The sequence below is a fragment of the Malaya genurostris genome, chromosome 1 (genome assembly GCF_030247185.1).
Source record: "Malaya genurostris strain Urasoe2022 chromosome 1, Malgen_1.1, whole genome shotgun sequence".
In the NCBI taxonomy this organism is placed as follows: Eukaryota; Metazoa; Arthropoda; class Insecta; order Diptera; family Culicidae; genus Malaya; species Malaya genurostris.
In genome coordinates, this window is record NC_080570.1 from 120,041,444 (window position 1) to 120,066,251 (window position 24,808).

Genomic DNA, 24,808 nt, shown 5'->3' on the forward strand with positions numbered 1-24,808 from the left:
TCCTCCTTCCTTCCTCGTCTTAACGCGCATCACAGCGCATGGGGTTCGGCACGTTGTAGTAAACGTAGCCGAAGACTGCAACGCCATAATCCTCAACGACGGGAGTCAGACCTTTTTCAGAGGAACATGCACATCGGCACTGGACCTGTCCCTGGCGTAAACCGGAAGCAGTGACCACCTACCGATGTGTATCTCCCTGAATAAACGTCCCCCAATCGCGTCGCGGAGGAGAAGATGGCTCACCCACAAAGCCAACTGGAAAGATTATGAAGACAACATCGAGGCCCTAGTCCCAAGGACTGGGACACCTATGTTGAGGTGTTGGAAGACATTATCCTCAGGGCCGCAAAGGCAAACATTCCGAGAACCAGTGGTCACCCACCCAAAAGGGCAGTCCACTGATGGTCTACGGAAGTGGCAGCGGCAGAGAGTTCTCGTAGGAAGGCCACCCGAGAAATCATAGCCAAGGCGAAAGCCGACAGCTGGAAAAGATTCCCCGATGGCATCTCAGCGGACTCCTCCACAAAAGAATTGTGGAGGAGGGTCAACGAAGTTAACGGGATACATACTTCAGACCAGAACGAAATCGCAGAACACCTCGGGTGATACTACGAATCGCTCTCCGCCGACACAGCATTACCGGAAGCCTTTCTTCACATGCGCAGATTCAGAAAGGACCCACCTGAAACCATCCAACCCGACCAGAACGAAGTGTGGAATAGACCTTTTTTTCCGCAGAGGAGCTTAACTTCGCTCTCAATTCCGCAAATGGAAAATCGACGGGCCCGGACGCAATCAACAACGATATGCTCCGGCATCTTTCGCCCTCAGGTGGCATCGTACTTCTGAACCTCTTCAACAAGGTATGGTCTACCGGAAAAATCCCTAACAATTGGAAAACAGCTATCACTGTTGCAATCCCCAAAGGCTGTGTGGGGTCCTTTTCTACCAGCAACTTCCGCCCAATTAGCCTGCTCTTCTGTGTAGGGAAAACAATGGAGAGACTAGTAAACAGACGCCTCGTCAATTTTCTCGAAGAGCGCAGTTTACTAGACCACAGGCAATTTGGATTCCGTCAAGGTAAAGGCAAAGGTACCCATCTTGGGTCACTCTGTGACACTATACTGGACAAAATTAACTAGGGTCTGAACGGGGACACTGAGATACCGACTCCACAATCAAAATAGGTACAGTCCAAGTGCCACTCTTGAAGTACCCCAGAATTCTCGGCATTAACTTCGACCAGAAACTGAACTTCACGCACCACTTCGGACTAGTCAAAAAAGATTGCGAATCCCGTCTGAGACTGATTCGAACCATATGTACTAGGCACCCAAGGTGGAATCGACACCAAGGGATACTTCTAGCTCAGATAGAGACGACGGCTGTGGGCAGAGAAAATCTAATCAAGATACTCTCGCTCACCTACAATAGAGCCGTCAGAATTGCCTCGAGCCTACTTCCTAGCACCCTAGCAGTAGCCGCATGCATCGAATCAGGTGTATTCCCATTCCGTTGGTACTCGGGCTGGATTATATTCCGCCGAGCACTGGGGTGGTTAGAAAAAACTCACCGCGATGAAGAAAGCTGAAAGGTTGTTCAAAAGCTTCACCGGTAGCAACCTACCAAAACTGGTTACACCTACACCAGGCTACGCCTACACCGGATTTGAAAAAGGCACTGGCACCAGCCAGACCTTCCAAAAACCGCCACTTCTTTGGCACTCTCTTTCGGAGCCAACCCCCCAGCTAAAGCAAGAAGCAACATCTCCAAATCTGCGCTGACCGATTTCTACACTAACGGGTCTCGAACAGTCTACGGCACCGGCATCGGGGTGTGGGGACCAAGCTTCATCCTGCACCGTAGCCTACCCCGGAATCACCGCCCTGAAGGCCGAAAGATCCGGACACCCGTTTATTCAGGCTCTTCAACAACACAGTAACAACCAAACCACAGTGTGTTGGATCCCCGGACATAGCGGGATCCCGGGGAACGAGAAAGCTGATGAGCTGGCGGCCATGGAGAGACAGTCACCACGACACATATCGGAGATCCCTGCCGCAGACTTGATCACCGGCTTCCGGGAGAGGCTCCAGGAACATCTCCTAGGTCACTGGAGGATACCTCTCCAACATTAACGAGGAGTTAATTCGATGGACAGACCGACCAGATCGACCCGAAACGAAGGCCTCAGGATGGGCCACACCCGCCTAACCCATGCACACTGCGTCGCTCGTGGCAGCCCTTCCTCCTGCCTACACTGCAATGTTAATCCTTTTCCTAAAAGACGCCCTAACCTAAACCTACTCTAGATAACCAACCCCCCAACCCACTTTACCAAACCACCACCAACTTCTTCACCCCTCCTTTTAACCTGATTTACGGCGAAGACGCAGCATCGACTTTTGACACCCGGAACGGCTAATAGGAAGGACGGCTAATCCCAGTGATAGAAGGGACACCGTAAGGATCAACAACCAGTCGAGATACCACACTAAGCTTCACTCTGTCATACCTGTCTCTCTCTCTATCTCTCTCTCTCTCTATCTATCTATCTATCTCTCTCTCTCTATCTATCTATCTATCTCTCTCTCTCTATCTATCTATCTATCTCTCTCTCTTTCTCTCCCCTCTCTCGTCTCTTTAAAATGTATCGAAAACAATGAAATATAAATATTATTCGATGTAACCCCCCCCCCCCTCCTCTTTCCCCAAAATACCTCCCTTATTTTTGTCACTGTGATCATTTAGTTCCACTACTTAGTTCCACTATCAGCTAGGTCTGGAAAAATTTTCATCCAAATTCTCAGGACAATCAAAAGATATGGTTCGAGAACGTACATTTTTTTTATCGAATGTAAAACAATTTAAAATTTTTGAAAATTTCTGTATGAAGACATCCAAAAATGTATTTTAGTCACTATGATCATTCAGTTCCTTATAATATAAATGAGCTCTAGGGAAATTTTCTTCCAAATTTATCGGGTCAATCAAAAGTTATAGTCGAGAACGTAATTTTTCTTCGAATTTAAAATAATTTTAGGTTTTTGAAAAATTTTGTATGATGACATCCAATCGTCATTTACGTGAGCTAAGAAGATTAAGAGTAGCTGCTGTTAGACACTACCCCAACCAGCGAAATCTAATCACAAAAAGGGAGTTCACCAATCTTCAAGAAAACATGCGTTGAACTTGTGTACACTTTTACGAAGATAAACTTGCACACGGGTTCGTACTCAGGTTTGCTACAAACCTGAACATCGTTAACAGGAGTCGTACAATTTCTTGATTTTAAACTTCATATCAATGAAATAAATGAGCAAATAAATCAATTTAATGCGTTTCTACTCACATATGGCTCGATTCGCTTGGATTCTTGTTCCGGGTTGCTTCCTTGATGGCTTCCAGCGTTCCGGGATGTTTGGCTAACATCATATTGTTAGCATTCTTTACTTTCTCGCAGGATTCTCTTCGTACCGGCGGATGGTGCTGCTGCAACTGCTGGTCCTGTTGCTGCTGTTGGTGCTGATGGTCCAAATTGTTATTGCCGGCTAGCATCGGCCGCGATTGTGATTCCGCCAATCGTCGCTGTAGTTCCCGTTCGAACGGTGATTTCGGGAAGAGCGGTGGCGGTGCCGGACCTCCGACTTTGTCATGGTACTCGAAACTGTTGCACGATTCACCCTTGTTCGGTACGGCGGACGATTTCGTTTCGGCCGTCGTGGTAACCTCGAAGTCTTTCATGTTGGCGAAATCAATCGGACTTATTTTGGGAGGGGAGCTACCCGGGTCCACCTGAATGTCCCCCGGGTACAGATACTGGAGCGGGTTGTTGAAATTGTTCATGTAAGTCGGTTGATGATGTGGCGGAAGCGGAGAATGACCGTCCAGGTCTTCACCTTCGGTAGTTTTCGAGTAACTTTCATCCGAAGAACTTACCGAAGGCGACCGCGGTCGGGAACTGAGATCATCCGTGGAGGACATTTCACGAGATTCGTCAAACTCGTGCGGTAACTTCGGCAGGGGTTTGATGTATTGTTTCAGCAATTGTTGCTGCTGTTGTTGATAAAGCTGGTGCTGACGGGCATTTATTTGCATATGGGCAGGTTGCGTTACCTGTTGGTAACTGGGAGCTACCGGGAAGTTGTAGTTGGTGTTGCTGTTAGTCTGATGATGGGGAAATGCGGCACTGCCGGTCGCATAACGTGGCGGTTCGTACTTAGGGATTTGTTGGATCTGTTGGATCGGTTTGATGATTGCATTTCCAACCATTCCGGATCCTAGAAGCGGTTCGTTTTCCGATGCAGTCACGTAGGCACCGCTACGGTTGTTCGATATGTGATTGGTGCTACCGGGTGCCATCGGTGCTTCGTGTCGGTGGTGATGATGATGGTGGTGATGGTTTTTGCTGTTCCGTACCTTGTGCCCATTATGATGATTCATCTTATTCAGATTGTTTTCGTCCACATCCTTGACGTTCGGGTTTTCGATGATGTTGAAATTTTCACGGATATTGTAACTCGGTTGGTGCTGCCCACCACCTGTTGGATTGTTGCTATAAAAATATTCATTCCGTTTGTTGTAATTATTGTTGGTGCTATTCGGTTGATTAATCTGATTCCCGTGGTGGTAACCGGAACTGATTAGGTTATTATTGTTGATGTTGTTATGCTTGAAGGCAACTTTCAGATGGGCCTGCTGTTGCAGTTGTTGTTGCTGTTGATAATGGTGCTGCTGCCCAATCGGAGGTTGCTGATTCAGTAAATTTGGACTTTCCAAAAAATTATAGCTTTCCTTTTTCGAATACGAACTATCGTTTCCGGTTTGCCATTTGGTGGTGTTCTTCACACTTCCACTGTCCATATCGGACCGTTTCATGTAGTAACTTTGCGGTTGAAGAACCGGTGCTGCCTGTCCCTGGTAGCATCCCTGTTGACTCGCACTCGCATGATTGATGTTCAAATGATGAAAGTTGTCGGTTTGATAGTTGGAAATTATGTTCGGAACTGGTGTCTGTCGTTCCCGGTTTGTTGTCCCGTTAGCACCACCTCCGGTTCCTCCAACACCACCTGCTCCTCCTCCTCCACCATTCAAAGCATTTTCATTCTGTTCACACAAAAAGTACGTCACCATATCTCCCTTACCCTTCACTTTGATTTGACCTCGACACCGGAACTCGAAATGACTTCCCTGCAGACTGTCAATCACTTCCTGTGTCACCTGTGTGTACCCCGGGATCCCCGTTGAATCCATTCGACTGGCCACATTAACCGTATTCCCCCAAATATCATACTGAGGCTTACGAGCCCCAATCACTCCGGCCACCACCGGTCCCACGTTGACTCCAACCCGTAGCATAAAATTATTATAAGAATTTTCATTGATATTCTTCAACGTTATTCGCATCGCCTTAACAAAATCGATCAACGCCGTCATCAATTTCCGCGTCGATCCCTGATCGTTGGGCAGCATTTTAAACTCCGGAATCAATCCGACAGCCGCCATATAGGTACTGCCAACGGTTTTGATTTTATCGATCGCCTGAAATCGATCCTCACACAGCAACTCGTCAAAGTCGGCGATGATTTCGTTTAGCAACCGCAGACATTCCACACCCTGATTCGACCCATCCAACTCGGTATAAAACTCATGGAAGTTTGGAACACTGGCAAATATCACCCCGACCTTACCGTAGCTCTGATGATACAGATCCTGATTGGTACCGAGTGTTCCCTGTTGATGAAAAAGCGGAGCTACTGTTGTTACCCAATTATCCTATCAGTAGCAAATCAACTTACCATATTATTCCGACTGAACTGATTATCCAAAAAGTGTGCCGCCACATGCGACGGCAGCAGATTGTACAGAATCCGTCGGTTCGACTGTTGCAGTACGGACATTTCCTTTTTCTCCTGTGATGCTTGCAGTTGCCACAAAAAGTCCAACCGGGCCGTCCATTCCACTTGCCGTCCGTGAGCCAATATGGCGATCATGAAGATGACGATCCTCGCCAGCGAGATCGTGTGCAGGGGAATCGCCGACTCGACCCGCTGATCGTAACAGTCGAAGATGTTGGTGTGCGACAGTTCGATGAACAGACAGTACATCACACCCATCAGGGTGATCAGGAATGTCTTGACCATGATCGGTAATCTAAAAAAAAACATTGAAATCGTTTAACGTATGCGGCGAACGTTTCGAATGGCATTTGTTACCTTAGGAAAATGGACACCGTTAGGAAGGAGAAGGCTGCCGATAGGGCAATGTACTGCGGTAAAGCACACTTCCGGTGGGCATAGTTATTCATGATGGCTGCTTCCGGAGGTGGACCGTGCGTTTCACTCCCCGCAAAAGGTAGACTCGTCTCGTGAGAGGCCAGTACAGCGGAGGATGCCTGATGAAGGTTGCCATTTGCCTTCAGTGGTAAATCCGCTCCGGCTTTGGTAGTAAAATTGGTCGTGCACGGATGGTCCGACAGACAGGTAAACTGGAAAAGAACAAAAAATTCATATAAATAATAGTATAATAATGATGATCTGGTGTTTATAAAAAATTTCACTCGAACCGTGTATTCCAATACTTATGCTTAAATAAAATCCAATAGGAAAATACCTTAGCGGCGTCGATCTCGACTCTGTGTGAGGGCACGTAGTTGTAGTATTTTCCAGTGAAACCATTAAACGATCGTTAAATAGAAAACTAATACCATTGTATTGGTGGTTCCGGACAATTCCGGACCGAAAGACTCTCGATTAGAGCGTTACGCATCGATCCCAAATAGTGGTAGTCGGATGGCGCCAACGCGGGACGTTAAGGTCTGAGGACAGAGCGCCACGTGTTGAGTTTTAAATCGACCACGTGGCTCGCTCAATTCCCTTTGCGCATCGTATTTCTCTTGTACTCTCTCGTATATGAGCAAACTGTACCAGGTTGCCAGCATACATTTTAAAATTTTGATGAGAAGTTTTATCACATTAATCTATCGTATGGGTTGGACATTATATGGATTCCAATGAACAATGAAAAAATATTCAACTTTCACAAAGATTGAATGTCTGTGTGTTTGGCAGCCTTGTGGAGCCAATTTTATTTCTCTCTCCTTTTTCAGAACGCTCCTTTTTCAGAACGCAGGAAACCAAAGCGAAAGAAATGGTGGATGCATTGAAACTGACTTTGTTTCACAGAAAAATACAAGACTTTATTTTTATCGCGATAACTTACATGTTTTTATGTACTTATCGCATCTAAACTAAATTATCTAGACCGCTAAGCTCAATGAATCATTCTGAAAATTTCACAGAATATTCTCAACTAAATTTCGAAGACATTGTCAGGTGAGTTGTTCTATATTCTGCACCGTTTCCAAGAAAATTTAATTTGAAACGGGAAAATTGCAAAAAACCTACCACTTTACGGTACTGTCCTCAGCCCTTAAGACGAGCTAATGAGAATTTCTCATTCACTACTTTGAAGTGTATTATTTACATCTGGAGAAATTCCATTTGTATTCGAAGGATTTGGTTTAAATTTTACGTCAGCAATCTTCATGTCCAAAAACTACAAATTGCATCATCAATTCATTATTTTGACTGTGGTCTAAACAAAAATATCTTCTTTATCTCAGAAACGATTTAGTGTTTTCGACAACGGTTCAAATAACTTTTGAGTCTATGTGAGAAAAGTGTAAACTGGCAAATAATGTTCTTCTTATTGTGTAAAGAAAATGACACTTGACATGACAGTTCTCTCGTTTTTTATTGTTATCATTTTGTTTGTTGTAGCCAGAGATGCCAGGTAAAAATTTCGAATATCTCCAGACAGGGTAGCAAAAGTCTGTAAATCCGAAAAACTGGCAGCTGTTTCTCTATAAACAAAACTGACTTGCCTAGCGAAAAAAGTCTGTAAATTTTGACGAAAGTCTGCAAAAAACTTGTTTTTCAAAAGTCTGCACAAGAAAAAATGTCTGCAGCAATATATACAAGATCTGCAGATTTACAGACAAATCTGCAGATCTGGCATCTCTGGTTGTAGCTGACAACTGTCACAGTTCATTCACAGTGGGTTGACATGAAGAGATGATGGACAAAAAAAAACTGTTTTAATTCATCTAGTGGTATTATGATGCCTTTCTCATATAACTCATGTTTTCATTAATATAACTAACAGATTCTTCAAAAAAACTTTTCTTCGAATACACTGAGGTCTTTTTTACGCGGATTTCCGAAGTTACGAGGATTTCCATAGTATAACTTCGGCTTTCTTGTTTTTTGAGTTAACTCTCTGACACTTGGAAAATTTTCGATTTTTTTCCAAAAAATATTTTTTAAGATTACACCAGATTTCGACATTTCATTCATTTCTGAGACATCTGTCATAAAAAAATCGGTTTCAAAATTCTCAAAATCGAAAACCTCAAAATCGATTTTTTTTCAAAAAAAATATTTTTAGAGATTTTTGAGACATTTGACATAATTAAAAATTTCGGTTTCAGAAGTCCCAAAATCGATTTAAAAAAAAAAAACATTTTTATCGAGATTACACCAGATCTTGACGTTTAATGTATTTCTAAGACATCTGAAAAAAAAATTTCGCTTTCGGAAATCTAAAAATCGGAAATCCCAAAATCGATTGATTTAAAAAAAATTATTTTTTCGAGATTTCTGAGACATCTGACTCGAAATCGGAAGTCCAAAAATCGATTTTTTTTTCAAAAAAATATTTTTCGAGATTACACCAGATCTCGAAGTTTCATGAATTTTTGAGACATCTGACATTAAAAAAGTCGGTTTCGTCGGTTTCGCAAATCTCAAAATCGGAAGTCCGAAAATCGATTTTTTTCAAAAAAAAAAAAAAGAGATCTTGACGTTTCCTGCATTTCTGAGACATGTGACAAAAAAAAGTTTACAGCTTCGAAAATCTCCAAATCGGAAGTCCAAAAATCGATTGAAAAAAATATTTTTTGAGATTACACCAGATGTCTATGTCTCATTCATTTCTGAGACATCTGACAATTAAAAAAAATCGGTTTAGCAAATCTCAAAATCGGAATTCCCAAAATCGATAGTAAAAAAAAATTTTTTTTTCGAGATTACACCAGGTCTTGACGTTTATGCATTTCTGAGACATCTGACATAAACAAAAATTTCGCATTCGGACATTTCAAAATCGGAAGTCCCAAAATCGATTTTTTTTTTCAAAAAAATATTTTTCAAGATTGTACCAGATTTCGACATTTCATGCATTTTTGAGACATCTGACATAAATAAAATTCGGTTTCGAAAATCTCCAAATCGGAAGGCCCAAAATAGATATATTTAAAAAAAATCCCAAAATCGTTTTTTTTTTCAAAAAAAAATGTTTAGAGACATCAAACGGTATTGCAAATCTCAAAATCGGAAGTCTCAAAAGAGATTTATTTAAAAAAAATCGTAAACACATTTTTCAAGATTACACCAGATTTCGACGTTTCATGTATTTTTGAGACATCTGACATTAAAGAAAAATCGGTTTAGCAAATATCAAAATCGGAAATCCCAAAATCGAAATCTGTTTCGGAAATCTCAAAATCGATTTCTTTCAAAAAAAAAAATCGAGGTTACATCAGATCTTGACGTTTCATGCATTTCTGAGACATCTGACATAAACAAAAATTTCGCTTTCGGAAATCTAAAAATCGGAAGTCCCAAAATAGATTAAAAAAAAAAATATTTTTCGAGATTACACCAAATTTTGACGTCTCATGCATTTCTGAGACATTTGACAATTAAAAAAAAATCGGTTTAGCAAATCTCAACATCGGAAATCCCAAAATCGATATTTTATCAAAAAAAAAAAATTTTTCGAGATTACACCAGATTTTGACGCTTAATGCATTTCTAAGACATTTGGCATCAACGAAAAATTTTCTTCAGTTTGCCGGATTTTCTAAGCGAATTTCCGATGTTACGCGGTTTTTTGAGTGTTTTTTTTACAACTTTTTTCTTCAAACTTTGACCTCCGGCGCACCTTACCTACACACTAAAAAATTTTGAATTTCGCAGGTGACTTAATTCCTCATACGATGTAATTCATGAAGACCTAATTTGTCAAATGTCAAATTTCATTTGTAATGACCTAATGTTAGATTAGATTGAATTTTACTGGTTTCCACTGTAGCTTGCGTTCTGCTGCACCTGCTAGTATGAATTTAAATATACCTTTTACCTTTAAAATTCTGGCACCCCAATGAACAAACGTTATAGCAACAATTTTATAAAATTTGTTTGAATCAGCTCAAAACAAAAAACGGTAGGCACCATATCGTTTTTTTTTTTTTGAAAAATTGACTTTCTGGGAATAAGAAAATTTTGAGATTTCCGAGAAAAATTCGAAAACTTTTTTTTACATGAAACGTCGAGATTTAGTGTCATCTCGAAAGCAAATTTTTGTTGAAAACATCGACTTTCTGGGACTTAATTTTTTGATGCCAAATGTCACAGAATTAAATGAAAAATCGAGATTTGATGTTACCTCGAAAAATTTTCTTGAAAAATATCGAGTGGAAAATTTTGAGATGTCTGAAATCGAAAATTAGTTTTTGATCAAATGTTTTCTTTTCGAATTGCCTAAATTTTTTTCGACATGACACCACATCTCCACGTTTCATGCAATTCTAGGACTTTTGGCCAAAATTTTGGAAGTCCCAGAAAGTCGATTATCTAAGAATTTTTTTTTAAATGACACTAAATCTTGACGTTTCATGGCATTCTAAGATTTTTTGCACAAAAAAAAATAAAAACTCAGAAATCTCAAAATTTTTTAGTCTCAGTTGGCCGTTTTCTCAACAAAAAAAATTTTTTTTTCGAGGTGACACTATAATGCCTACTTGATCGTTGTTTTTTGTACTGATTCAAACAGATTTTATAAAATTGTTTATAATGTTTGTTCATTATCTAAATCTTGACGTTTCGTGCAATTCTAAGACATTTGGCATCAAAGAAAGTTTTTTCGATTTAGGTTATCCCAAATTTGTCTAAGTCTGTTAAGTCTAGCTATCTGAATCAGTGCAAAAATTTTATGTTATAATCTTGTGAAATCTATGTTTGAGCTATATCAATTCACAAGAACGATTTGCACATACGCTAACAGGTTTATAATGATTTCGAAACGTCACATACACTTGTTAGCAACTAGTAACTATAAGCATAGCTGTGATTGAAGATATGTTTGAATTAAGTATCGATAACTTCTAAATGATAATTAGTTCAATATGACAAAAAGATGTGACTGGAAACTTAAATAACTATTTGATAGCTAATTATGCTATGAAGAAACATTGCTGTCACCAGAGATGTCCATCTCCTCTGTGTGACGAAGAGCAAGTATAATTTATTCCATCGCACTGACAACATCACCGAGAGCTCTTCTCTTTCACACATATACACCACTGTTACATAAAGTGTGCACGCATCATGAGAGCGAGTGTTTATTCTCTTTCAACTCTAGCACTATATCACACCAAATTACTAGAACAGAGCTCTGAAATTCTCTGAGGTGGATGAAGATATTTTCTCCGAAGTGTGCACGCCGGTGAGGACTCTGGTGTACCTTAGTTTTTTCTTGTTGCGAAATAGATTGTCATAGCAAGGCCATCGTATAAATTTCAAAATTAAATCACAGAAGTGTTCGCTCAATAGCACGCACCAGTGGTCACTTGGGTGTATTTATTTGATTTATTTTGGTCGTCCACATTTTTAAAAAATATGGAAACATACCATTTTAACATGTCCAAAAATTCTTTATTTATCACTAAAAAATCCAGGGTGGTGCAAAAATTGGAAGAGGGAAAAAATATGTTTCAAAATTTTCTAGTATTTTTTAATAAAAGAAATACATCTTCAAAAATTTTGAAAAAAATTGTAAAGCATCCCCATAATGCCTTAAACATGCCTGATTTTTTTCAAATTTTTCGGAGAAGCAGTTTCTTCAAAAATCAAATAAAATAAAAATCAATAGAACCACCCTAGCTCCGTCAATATGGCAGTTAAAGGGTTGAAACTTTGAGAAAATTGTTTCCAGTCTATGACCTTTCGAATGTGGTATAACAATATGAGTTCCCTTTGGGAGCAGATTTCACATGCTTATCCTGCTATAGCCTTTGAGCGGACAGAAAAACACCGTGGTACGCCGAAGCTCCATTCGATAGTCGGTTTTTCCGGCAATTAAATAATATCCAAAGGTTCAAGTTCAAAGTTTTTCGATATCGGAAAATCACCAGAGTGGGATGCATTAAAATTCCGAAGTCCACCAATTTGTTTTAGGATGGTTGTCTTGGAAATGCGTGAAACGTGGAGATTTCATGTTATTTCGAAAAAAAAAATCTTTTTTTAACTGATCTCTGGAACTTAAATATCACCAATTTTCAATCTTCGACTTCTCAGTAGAGTATAGTGGAGAAGGCAGCAAGTGATTATAAATATACTCTCCTACCCAGCGCTGGAGTGGCAAAATATATATAGAGCGAGAAGACTAGTGTTTATAGTCTGATGAATAAAGAAGATGTTTTCATATATGATACCGGTCGTGAGGCGGCTAGCATTCAGACAATGTTCGAGGTACGCTTACCAAACCCAGTCGTGTGGTACAGCAATGTCTATCACAGCTTAGGGTGGCGAAATGGTAACGCGTATGCACGGATTGCATAAAAACGCAGATTCGTATCCTGTCTCTGAACGTATCTTTTCGAACAAATTATCTTTTCTGTGAGTTTCTCATTGTTTTGATTTCTCCAATATATGTTTCCACTCAGTTATTACAAAAACTGAACCCTTGACTGCCGGGCAGGTCCCCTTTCAATCGGCCAAAGGGGTTCAAATTTAGCATAGGGACTTTTTTGAGATGCATGCGGACATTTTCCATATCCAGTTGGAAACTACCGAAGATGGGGAAGGAGTACATGATATTTACGATATCGAAAAAACTTGCTTGATTCCAGATGTCATAGAAATGCATGAAATGTTCAATTTCGAAAAAAAAAACTTGACATTTTGATATTGGCATTTTGGGAAAATCAGTTCAGCAATCTCAGAGAAAAGTAAAAGAATTTCATTCGGCATGATAAATAAATTGAATAAGATTCTGACTCAATTTAAAAGATGGTGTCCGTTTTTTTTACATCGTCGCTCTAAACAAAGATTCGAACATTTGAAGGGAAAAATCCCTAAATTTATGCAAGGTGCATATACCCATTTTCAGCGTTATTTTACGTTTCGTCTTTGACTCATCAGTGCGTAGCAGCTTATATTGAAAATAAGCTTATTTCCCCTTCAAATTATCAAAATCTGCACGGCTAGATAGCCGAAATCTGTTTCGTCCGAGACGTCAGTTTGGACATTATACTTCGGTGTAATAGCAAAAAATGTTTTGCAAATAGAATTAACTTCACGTATGCGTAGCGGTTTATGTTGAGCCGCCAGGTCGCGCTAGTAGCTGAACATAAGCTACTACGCACTGATGAGTCAAAGACGAAACGTAAAATAACGTTGAATGATTTGAAAGATCAAGCACTTATCACCCCATAATTCCGGAACCGGAAGTCGAATCCGGATAAAATTCTGGTGTTTTCCTTGGGACTATAATATCCTAGCAAGACCCACTAATTGGAATAGTTTAAGTACAGTTTCGAAGTGTTTTCACGATGCACGTAGGGTGGTCAATAGGAACAATATGTTTTTACACATTCCAAATAGAATTGGTGAAGCGATAACCTGCGCTCCTGTTACTTCTGCGTACGATATTCAAGTTAAATTGGCTATGATTGGTTTTTTCATAATGTGTTTTAATCATTATTATTAATGATATTACTCCACCACCACGGTATTGCTGAGTAAATCTCGAATACATCGCCACTATTGATCCACTCATCAACCATACCACGCGCACCGAACATGTTCAGAAAGGTTCAGTTCTTGTTCATCGGCGAATTTATTCATCATGTATTCTGCAAAGGGTTGAGATACAACGGCTATAAAAATTCATATCCGAAAAATGTCATGTCAGACATATACGAGGTCTGTTCAAAAAGTTCCCGGAATTTTTTAATTGCGCGCGTCTGGAGAGTCCGGTGGTCAAAATTTTTTTTTATTGTGTTGGTACATATGTCCCTAATGTATGGTGAAATTTTCAGCTGTATTCATTGTTTACATTCTGTCTTGTAGCGGCTGGTGTAGACGTGTTTTTTTGAGCTCGGCGATTTTTGTCTTGGTGACGTTGGGTGCTTCCACGTGGACGATTGTGCTTTTGTTTCGACATCATAACCGTACACCCATGTTTCATCACCAGTTATGACCCTTTCAAGTAAATTTGGATCGTCGTTGACGTCGTTTAACAGCTCCTGAGCGATGGTAATGCGTTTGTTTTTTTGATCAAAATTCAGCAGTTTTGGAACGAATTTTGCTGCCACTCGTTTCATGCCCAAAACATTTGAAAAAATATGATGGCATGAGCCAACTGATATGCCAACTTCATCAGCAACTTCTCTAATAGTGATTCGGCGATCATCCATAATCATTTTTTCCACTTTTCCCACATTTTCATCGATTATTGACGTGCTGGGTCGACCGGAGCGTTCGTCGTCTTCAACGTCTTCGCGGCCATCTTGGAAACGCTTATACCACTCGTAAACACTTGTTTTTTTTTCATGGCAGACTCACCGTAGGCTCTCTCACGCAAAATTTGATACAAATTCTTCAATTCTTCCATTGTTTAAACTAACAAAAATCGCCGAGCTCAAAAAAACACGTCTACACCAGCCGCTACAAGACAGAATGTAAACAATGAATACAGCTGAAAATTTCACCATACATTAGGGACATATGTACCAACACAATAAAAAAAAATTTTGACCACCGGACTCTCCAGATGCGCGCAATTAAAAAATTCCGGGAACTTTTTGAACAGACCTCGTATTCAATGTGCGACCTTTTTTCTTGAATATCATTCAGCAGAATGTTCGCTAGTGAACTCTTCACAATTGATTTTTTACCATGAGAAATCAGTTCCAGTGAGAATAGCGTTTGCAGAAAATCAGTACTGAACTATTCTGAGGCGAGTTTTGTGATCGATGATTTTTTGGGTCTGAAAATCACTTATAAAAATGACGTTTTTCGAAATTTCGATTTTTCGCCAACACTGCTTACATGCCGTTTGTCATATGTTCGAGTCCCGACCTGGAGAGATTCTTACTGTCAGTAGAATCCTAGTATTATTGATTTTGAACGCTATGAATCGGTGGCGAAGTCTACTAAAATAGAAAGGTCAAATTCCACAAAAGAAGAGTAATACCAAGACTTTGCATTTTTAAATACTTTAAGACCTTTCATTTCCATCCAAGTCTGTGGAAAGCGACCTGGCCGTCTTTGAGAAATCGAAGTAGGTTCAATTTTAAATATTTGTTCACTAATCCGGTATAGATTAGAGAAACATTTGAACCAATGTCGAGAAAATTGCTACTCTTTAAATCTTCACTACATCTGCATTACACTACATCAATGTTTGTACTGTCTCCTTGGTCACTTTCTGACTGATAACTTTCTTTGGCATCTCGTTGACAACTGTCTTTCGCGTGTTCCACTTTAGCTCTGGTGTATTGGACGGGATTTTTGTTGTCGGGTACACACTGGAAGTGGTACGCGCCATTGTACCACTCCATGACGCGGCTTACCTTTCTATATTGCACAGTGGTTCAAAAGCCCAATTTTACGCTCTTAATTGATACATCATTACCACGTGGTTTTCTAGGTACAGTATGTTCAGCAAATTTGCTCAGAATGATAGGCACCATCTTTCGAGAAAAAAAAAGAGAAAAGTTTAGGGGAATAAATCATATAAAAAAAAGGCGGGTGGGTAATGTCAGAGACATAACTGGATGTCGTGAATACGAAAACAAATGACATGTTCCTTAACACTTCCGAATATCAAATAGTTGATCAATTGTATGAATTATGCAAGCATTCCCCTTTTCCACATTTTTCGCAAAAACAAAGAAGGCTTCACTTGATCTCGATTACTGTGAATTTCACACAGCGAAAAGTGCAAGAATCTAACCAAACTGTTCTACATTTGCACTAAACTGAGGATATTTTCTTTCGATTTGCGAACAACACATCCTAATAGTTCTTCAGAAAACTTTTAGAGCCATTAGAACGGCTGATTTTTTATAATGCTTTCCAACGATGCTTATTCATCCATCGAAATGACTGGCAGCTGTGACGTAATCACTCTTATCGGAAGCGAAACTAGCTTTGCAAACGGCACAAAATACATCTGCTCGCATTGGCGATAGAATCCAAACTGATTAGATTTTTGTTAGGAGCTTTCTTTTACGTGATTTCGTTTGTAGCATTTTCACTAATGGGCGGTCCTAACGGCTATAAAAATAGTCGCATACAGAATATTAATGTCGATTATTTTATTTCGCATTTGCAAATTTATTGAAAAAAAAAACTATCAATATGCTGTAGGGATTCATTTCCAGCATTCAGAAGGGACAAATTGCGTAATTCTCTACGATATTAAACTCGGAACATTTTTCGCAAAAAAAAGCTTCACTTGATCTCGATTACTGTGAATTTCACACAGCGAAAAGTGCACAAATCTAACCAAATTGTTCTTGATTTGCACTAAACTGAGGATAATTACCTGCGGTTTGCGAAAAACAAATCCTAATAGTTCTTTAGAAAAATTTTAGAGCCATTAGAACGGCTGATTTTTTATAATGCTCTCCAACGTTGCTTTTTCATCCATCGAAATGACTGGCAGCTGTGACGTAATCGCTCTTGTCGAAAGCGAAACTAGCTGTGCAGACGACACAAAACACATCTGCTCGCAGTGGCGATAGAATCCAAACTGATTCAATTTTTGTTAAGAGTTTCCTTTATGTGATTTCGTTTGTAGCTTTTTCACTAATGGGCGGTCCTAACGGCTATAAAAATAGCCGCATACAGAATTTTTATGTCGATTATTTCATTTCGGATTTGCATAATTTATTGAAAAAAAACTATCAATATGCTGTAGGGATTCATTTCCAGCATTCAGAAGGGTCAAATTGCGTAATTCTCTACGATATTAAACTCGGAACATTTTTCGCAAAAAAAGGCTTCACTTGATCTCGATTACTGTGAATTTCACACAGCGAAAAGTGCACAAATCTAACCAAATTGTTCTTGATTTGCACTAAACTGAGGATAATTACCTGCGATTTGCGAAAAACAAATCCTAATAGTTCTTTAGAAAAATTTTAGAGCCATTAGAACGGCTGATTTTTTATAATGCTCTCCAACGTTGCTTTTTCATCCATCGAAATGACTGGCAGCTGTGACGTAATCGCTCTTGTCGAAAGCGAAACTAGCTGTGCAGACGACACAAAACACATCTGCTCGCAGTGGCGATAGAATCCAAACTGATTCAATTTTTGTTAAGAGATATCCTTTTATTTGATTTCGTTTGTAGCTTTTCCACTAATGGGCGGTCCTAACGGCTATAAAAATAGCCGCATACAGAATTTTTATGTCGATTATTTCATTTCGGATTTGCAAATTTATTGAAAAAAAAAACTATCAATATGCTGTAGGGATTCATTTCCAGCATTCAGAAGGGACAAATTGCGTAATTCTCTACGATATTAAACTCGGAACATTTTTCGCAAAAAAAAGCTTCACTTGATCTCGATTACTGTGAATTTCACACAGCGAAAAGTGCACAAATCTAACCAAATTGTTCTTGATTTGCACTAAACTGAGGATAATTACCTGCGGTTTGCGAAAAACAAATCCTAATAGTTCTTTAGAAAAATTTTAGAGCCATTAGAACGGCTGATTTTTTATAATGCTTTCCAACGATGCTTATTCATCCATCGAAATGACTGGCAGCTGTGACGTAATCACTCTTATCGGAAGCGAAACTAGCTTTGCAAACGGCACAAAATACATCTGCTCGCATTGGCGATAGAATCCAAACTGATTAGATTTTTGTTAGGAGCTTTCTTTTACGTGATTTCGTTTGTAGCATTTTCACTAATGGGCGGTCCTAACGGCTATAAAAATAGTCGCATACAGAATATTAATGTCGATTATTTTATTTCGCATTTGCAAATTTATTGAAAAAAAAAACTATCAATATGCTGTAGGGATTCATTTCCAGCATTCAGAAGGGACAAATTGCGTAATTCTCTACGATATTAAACTCGGAACATTTTTCGCAAAAAAAAGCTTCACTTGATCTCGATTACTGTGAATTTCACACAGCGAAAAGTGCACAAATCTAACCAAATTGTTCTTGATTTGCACTAAACTGAGGATAATTACCTGCGGTTTGCGAAAAACAAATCCTAATAGTTCTTTAGAAAAATTTTAGAGCCATTAGAACGGCTGATTTTTTATAATGCTTTCCAACGATGCTTATTCATCCATCGAAATGACTGGCAGCTGTGACGTAATCACTCTTATCGGAAGCGAAACTAGCTTTGCAAACGGCACAAAATACATCTGCTCGCATTGGCGATAGAATCCAAACTGATTAGATTTTTGTTAGGAGCTTTCTTTTACGTGATTTCGTTTGTAGCATTTTCACTAATGGGCGGTCCTAACGGCTATAAAAATAGTCGCATACAGAATATTAATGTCGATTATTTTATTTCGCATTTGCAAATTTATTGAAAAAAAAAAACTATCAATATGCTGTAGGGATTAATTTCCAGCATTCAGAAGGGTCAAATTGCGGAATTCTCTACGATATTAAACTCGGAACATTTTTCTCAAAAAAAGGCTTCACTTGATCTCGATTACTGTGAATTTCACACAGCGAAAAGTGCACAAATCTAACCAAATTGTTCTTGATTTGCACTAAACTGAGGATAATTACCTGCGATTTGCGAAAAACAAATCCTAATAGTTCTTTAGAAAAATTTTAGAGCCATTAGAACGGCTGATTTTTTATAATGCTCTCCAACGTTGCTTTTTCATCCATCGAAATGACTGGCAGCTGTGACGTAATCGCTCTTGTCGAAAGCGAAACTAGCTGTGCAGACGACACAAAACACATCTGCTCGCAGTGGCCATAGAATCCAAACTGATTCAATTTTTGTTAAGAGATTTCCTTTTATGTGATTTCGTTTGTAGCTTTTTCACTAATGGGCGGTCCTAACGGCTATAAAAATAGCCGCATATAGAATTTCAATGTCGATTATTTCATTTCGGATTTGCATAATTTATTGAAAAAAAACTATCAATATGCTGTAGGGATTCATTTCCAACATTCAGAAGGGTCAAATTGCGTAATTCTCTACGATATTAAACTCGGAACATTTTTCGCAAAAAAAGGCTTCACTTGATCTCGATTACTGTGAATTTCACACAGCGAAAAGTGCACAAATCTAACCAAATTGTTCTTGATTTGCACTAAACTGAGGATAATTACCTGCGATTTGCGAAAAACAAATCCTAATAGTTCTTTAGAAAAATTTTAGAGCCATTAGAACGGCTGATTTTTTATAATGCTCTCCAACGTTGCTTTTTCATCCATCGAAATGACTGGCAGCTGTGACGTAATCGCTCTTGTCGAAAGCGAAACTAGCTGTGCAGACGACACAAAACACATCTGCTCGCAGTGGCCATAGAATCCAAACTGATTCAATTTTTGTTAAGAGATTTCCTTTTATGTGATTTCGTTTGTAGCTTTTTCACTAATGGGCGGTCCTAACGGCTATAAAAATAGCCGCATATAGAATTTCAATGTCGATTATTTCATTTCGGATTTGCATAATTTATTGAAAAAAAACTATCAATATGCTGTAGGGATTCATTTCCAACATTCAGAAGGGTCAAATTGCGTAATTCTCTACGATATTAAACTCGGAACATTTTTCGCAAAAAAAGGCTTCACTTGATCTCGATTACTGTGAATTTCACACAGCGAAAAGTGCACAAATCTAACCAAATTGTTCTTGATTTGCACTAAACTGAGGATAATCCCTGGATTTGCGAAGAACAAATCCTAATAGTTCTTTAGAAAAATTTTAGAGCCATTAGAACGGCTGATTTTTTATAATGCTCTCCAACGTTGCTTTTTCATCCATCGAAATGACTGGCAGCTGTGACGTAATCGCTCTTGTCGAAAGCGAAACTAGCTGTGCAGACGACACAAAACACATCTGCTCGCAGTGGCCATAGAATCCAAACTGATTCAATTTTTGTTAAGAGATTTCCTTTTATGTGATTTCGTTTGTAGCTTTTTCACTAATGGGCGGTCATAACGGCTATAAAAATAGCCGCATATAGAATTTCAATGTCGATTATTTCATTTCGGATTTGCATAATTTATTGAAAGAGACTATCAATATGCTGTAGGGATTCGTTTCTAGCATTCAGAAGGACCAAATTGAGGAACTCACTACGATATTCACCACTTTTGGAAACATTTTTCTTGAACGATTTGTTGTACAGCAGCAGCTATTTTCTTCTCTTCCTCAGAACGCGTTCTGATTGGCTGGTGTTGACATGGGTCAAATGAGATAGGTTTTTCAATAGTGTACTATTGAAATACTTCAATGCTCTTGCTATACACGTTTAAGTTGAAAAATTTCGATTCTATTGGTAGTTAGATTATATAAATCCTTCCACAGATCACTGAGCTATGAGCTTTCAAAATACGAGAAAGGCAAACGCGCCATATGAATTATCCTCTTTGATACTCGTTTATACCAAACATTTCAGAAAAGTTTAATTTTGAACTATTTGAGATTATGTCACACAACTGAAAATTTTATCATAAAATTGTGATCATATTTCCGATGGCATGTAGCAAAAATTATGTTGATTCGTTAGATACAACAAGAGATATTCACGATCAAAAACTTATCACTCTCTCAGAGGGTAAATTTTGAAAAGGCACCCCATAGTAAAGTAAGTCGTATTCACGACAAAATAAAGGGGATTAATCACATAAATAATTTTCACTTTTAGGGGGATTAATCACATGAATAAATTTTTCAAAAGATGGCGGCTATCATTCTGAACAACTTTGCTGAAGATACTGTACCTCGAAAACTACGTTTTTAACGTGTTATCGATTAAGATCGTAAAATTAAGCTTTTGAACCACTGTGTGTTGGCATAATGCCGAATCCCACCAAAAAAGAATGGAACAATATTTGCAGTGTTGCTTGAGGAAAAACAAAACACGTTTTTCCAAACACTTCTATACATAATATTCCTGCTTGATGATCGTTTTGGTGTTGTAAATAACAGAAACGGATTTGCCTGCTAGACAAGATAATTCTTTGCCAAATTCGGCAGGTCAATGTGTTTGAAAATCTCTGATACCCCTACCCTTTCTTCGTTCCTCCAGTTGCCTTATAATATTCCTGTACAAGAAGCTGTTTTAAGTCTGTCTTGGCGTAGGTTCTAGTATTCTGTACCACACAGTCTAATATCGTATTTATCTTCATACAGATTTTAAATCACCTCCCTTTTTGTAAGTTGTTAGCTCGAATCATAGTTTTTTAACTCGATGAATGTTAACTAACGTGGAATGTCTCGTGCATGCATAACGACAAATAATGCTAATAACGCTTCTTCTATAGCTTAGTACTCGACTGGAGATATTTGTGTACCCATACCCAAATGAAGCTGACAATTTATTCTAGAAATAAAGTGAATACTCACCACATTGACCTGACCGACCGAGTAAAGTAGCACGATCGTGAACACGGTAATGGCCAGCCTAAGCGAGAAACTCTGTGATAGATCCCAAAAGATCCACTTCAGTCGAACGGCCAGCAAAAGCATCAGGATTGAGCTTATCCATACGAAAGCTGTCAAAAACAGGAGCAGCAGTATTAATGTACGTGGTAAAGCAGAGATCTACAAATAAAATCAAATAATCATTAAATAAGTCAACTTTTTTTTAATTACAGCTTTCATCAAACCTGTAGTCCAGCACTGAGGATCAACAGCAGCAAACTGCAACCCATGGCGGTCGTGAAGCCGAGATCGAAATCCTGATGGTACTGCCGTTCCTTTTCCTTCTCGCGGAACTGCAGCGAAATCCGCTTGACGTGAACGGACTTTTCCCGGTCGACACTGCGGGCCTCGATCGCCTGGGACAGGAACTTGTTGACCCGATTCGACGGCTGGTGGTACACGCTGGAGTGACGTTTCTTGAACGGTCGCTTGAACTTATCCGTCACCTTGTTCTGCGATAGATGGCAGCACACGCAAATAGAATGGAAAGTCGAGAAAAAAGGTTTTAATATACGAATATAATAGAATACGGTGATCCATGGATGTGCATTAGGTTTTCTTTTATTGTCACTGCTAACCTCAGTATTTTTCTGACAGTTCACGAGGATCTCTATGGAAAAGTACAAGCGAACTGTCAAAAATGAACAAACGAATTGATTTTTTGGCGTCATGGGAAAAATCCGTATGACGACACAAATGAACTGCCGATGAATCAAGTTCATCTTTGACAGCTGCCGTGTGTTTGTTTTGTTTTGTGACTGCAAATTAACTAGGTTTTGCACGAACATGACATAACCTCACAAAATGAACAGAATGAACTTTTTTCGACAGCCGCCGGTGGTTCGTTTACAGTTTAAAAGATAATCAGAGGTTCATCGTTTGAATTTAAGTATTGCAAGTCGCCTCACATTAAACAGATTTATACAAATATCGCTCCTTGATGCTGGAAACGTATACAGGACAATCTTTTTAGTTCTTTTTACTTTGCAGTCGCAAAACAAAACAAACCACCGGCAGCTGTCAAAGATGAACTTGATTCATCGGCAGTTCATTTGTGTCGTCATAGTGTAAAACCCAGTTCAGTAGAACTGCTTACGTGGAGTTTGGTTCATTTTTTAGCTAATGTTGATCGCAGTTCCCTTACGAACATGTAAACATTTCTACTGAAATGTCAAAACATTGAGGTTTGCAGCAGTGTCAATAGAAAAAAAACCCAATGGTAAGGTTATATCAAAACCTAATTATAGTTCGAAAGTTGTTCGAAAATGTTGTTAGTAAATTATCAATCACTACAGTGCATTCGCTATTCGAAATAAGCTACACGCTAATCCGAAGATGTGAAAAATCAACAACAACAAACAGTAATCGAGCGATGCAGTGTTGAAAATGTTACGTGCATGGTGCATGGCAAACGAATTCCGAATCGAATGGCGGAATGTATTTCAGTGCAAAGGCTTGAAATTGGACAGTAATACTCCTGTGTTGGTGTTGAAAAATAACCGTTTGAAAATGAAAAGATCAAGTTGACAAGCTAAGCATAGAAGGCCGCTGACGTACACGATGCCAGAAAATTACAAGCTATTAGGTTCTTTTCACCCAACAGCGGTGCAGATTGCGTGCAGAAAATTAATTTTCCTTCTACGGGAAAAGGAAGTGATTTCCTTTAACTTAAAGTTGAATGCGATGTAACTAATTTTAACTTCTTAGTGTGTGTGAACTTTTGATGTTGGCTGAATTTACTCTATGTTTTCTGACTACAATTAAAGAAAATAGACGTTTTAGCCAATCAACAGAAGCAATTTTTATCGACTAGCTGCCGTATTTTAACGACATGGGATCTAGCATTTACTTGGCAAGCCACTGAAGGCCGGCCTAGGAAACAGACTGTGGAAAGTAATGCGTTTTTCTTCTACTTTTAAATGGCATCTTCAAAAGCCATTAGAAAACCACAGGAAAAATCCATTATTGTCCATTCTCATTTGCACGCAGCAGCAGAAAAATGCAACACCGGGAAGATACACGGAAAACAAAACATGATTAATGAAAAACCTCGTGCGCTTCTGTCAAGTGACAAACTAAACATAGATGATTGACATTCTAGAGACAAAAAAGAAAACCAGCAGAGCAGATTACAAGCAGTTTTGGTTCAGTGCAGCGAATAAGCAACGGTATGTGTTTGCGAGTGCGTGTGTGTGCGCTTCAAAGTGCGTCAAGGTGTTGTGCTTGCAAGATGACGCCACAAGTGGCGGAAAAGCTACTAGAGTGCGCCTTAAAGGTAGGTGGTGAGCCGGTAGTAATTTGTTATGAAAGAGAAAAAAATCCTTTGATGGAAGGAAAAATTACAGTCATAGTAAAAATAGCGACAGCAGAATGAAAACAACTAAACCACTCAGAAGAGAAAACAGAGATGGCGGAAGGCTTTTTTGTTTCGTCGCAGGTGTCGGCGATGAGTGAACGGTTTGGTGGACACAAAAAAAAGAAAACAATCATAGCAGTCGGTGACAGATGCTTTAGAGAAAGAGAGAGAGAGAGAATAAAACACGTGTAATCCAAGGAAACAAAATGAAAACTAGCAATCCTCTCACTCTTAGCGTAAAGTTTTCCGGGCTGTACTGGGTGGAATCGCTGCGGCATCCGGTTCTAATTCGGGTTGGATCACCACCACCACCACCGCCGCTGTCGGCTGTACCGATCAGGCTCGTGTTTTCTGCTGCTGCAACGGTGGCTTGAAACGGATTTGCGTGCAGCATACGTTGCAAGTGCAGTACCTGAATGGTTTTCATCGACGCCGACAATAACAACAACAACAATACGTGGTTGGGGTAGTAGAAGCAAGATGAGAGATGGAAGTGTTTTTTTTCTGGTTGTTTGTTTGTTTGTTTGTTCTGCGAGTGCTTTTGAGTTAGGATCTCTAGAAACTACTAAGTGCTTTCGTAATGTTTGAGATTAGTTTTTTTTTGCCAGATAGAAAGTGATCAATTTGTCCCTAAACTATGTTCATGGGAAAGCAATTTTTTGACGATAGAAAATTTC

General features: G+C 39.2%; 1 protein-coding gene across 1 annotated transcript in view; it reads right to left on the reverse strand.

Moving 5' to 3' along the window:
• Window positions 1–24,808, reverse strand: part of LOC131425623 (Ca(2+)/calmodulin-responsive adenylate cyclase) — a 160,660-nt gene that overhangs the window by 14,031 nt on the left and 121,821 nt on the right. Inside the window, exons 7-11 of the mRNA XM_058587651.1 lie at window positions 21,961–22,227; window positions 21,698–21,895; window positions 6,216–6,487; window positions 5,799–6,153; window positions 3,353–5,733 (exon numbers count right to left, since the gene is read on the reverse strand). Coding sequence (XP_058443634.1) covers window positions 3,353–5,733; window positions 5,799–6,153; window positions 6,216–6,487; window positions 21,698–21,895; window positions 21,961–22,227 — 3,473 coding nt within the window. The remainder of the gene's footprint in view (window positions 1–3,352; window positions 5,734–5,798; window positions 6,154–6,215; window positions 6,488–21,697; window positions 21,896–21,960; window positions 22,228–24,808) is intronic.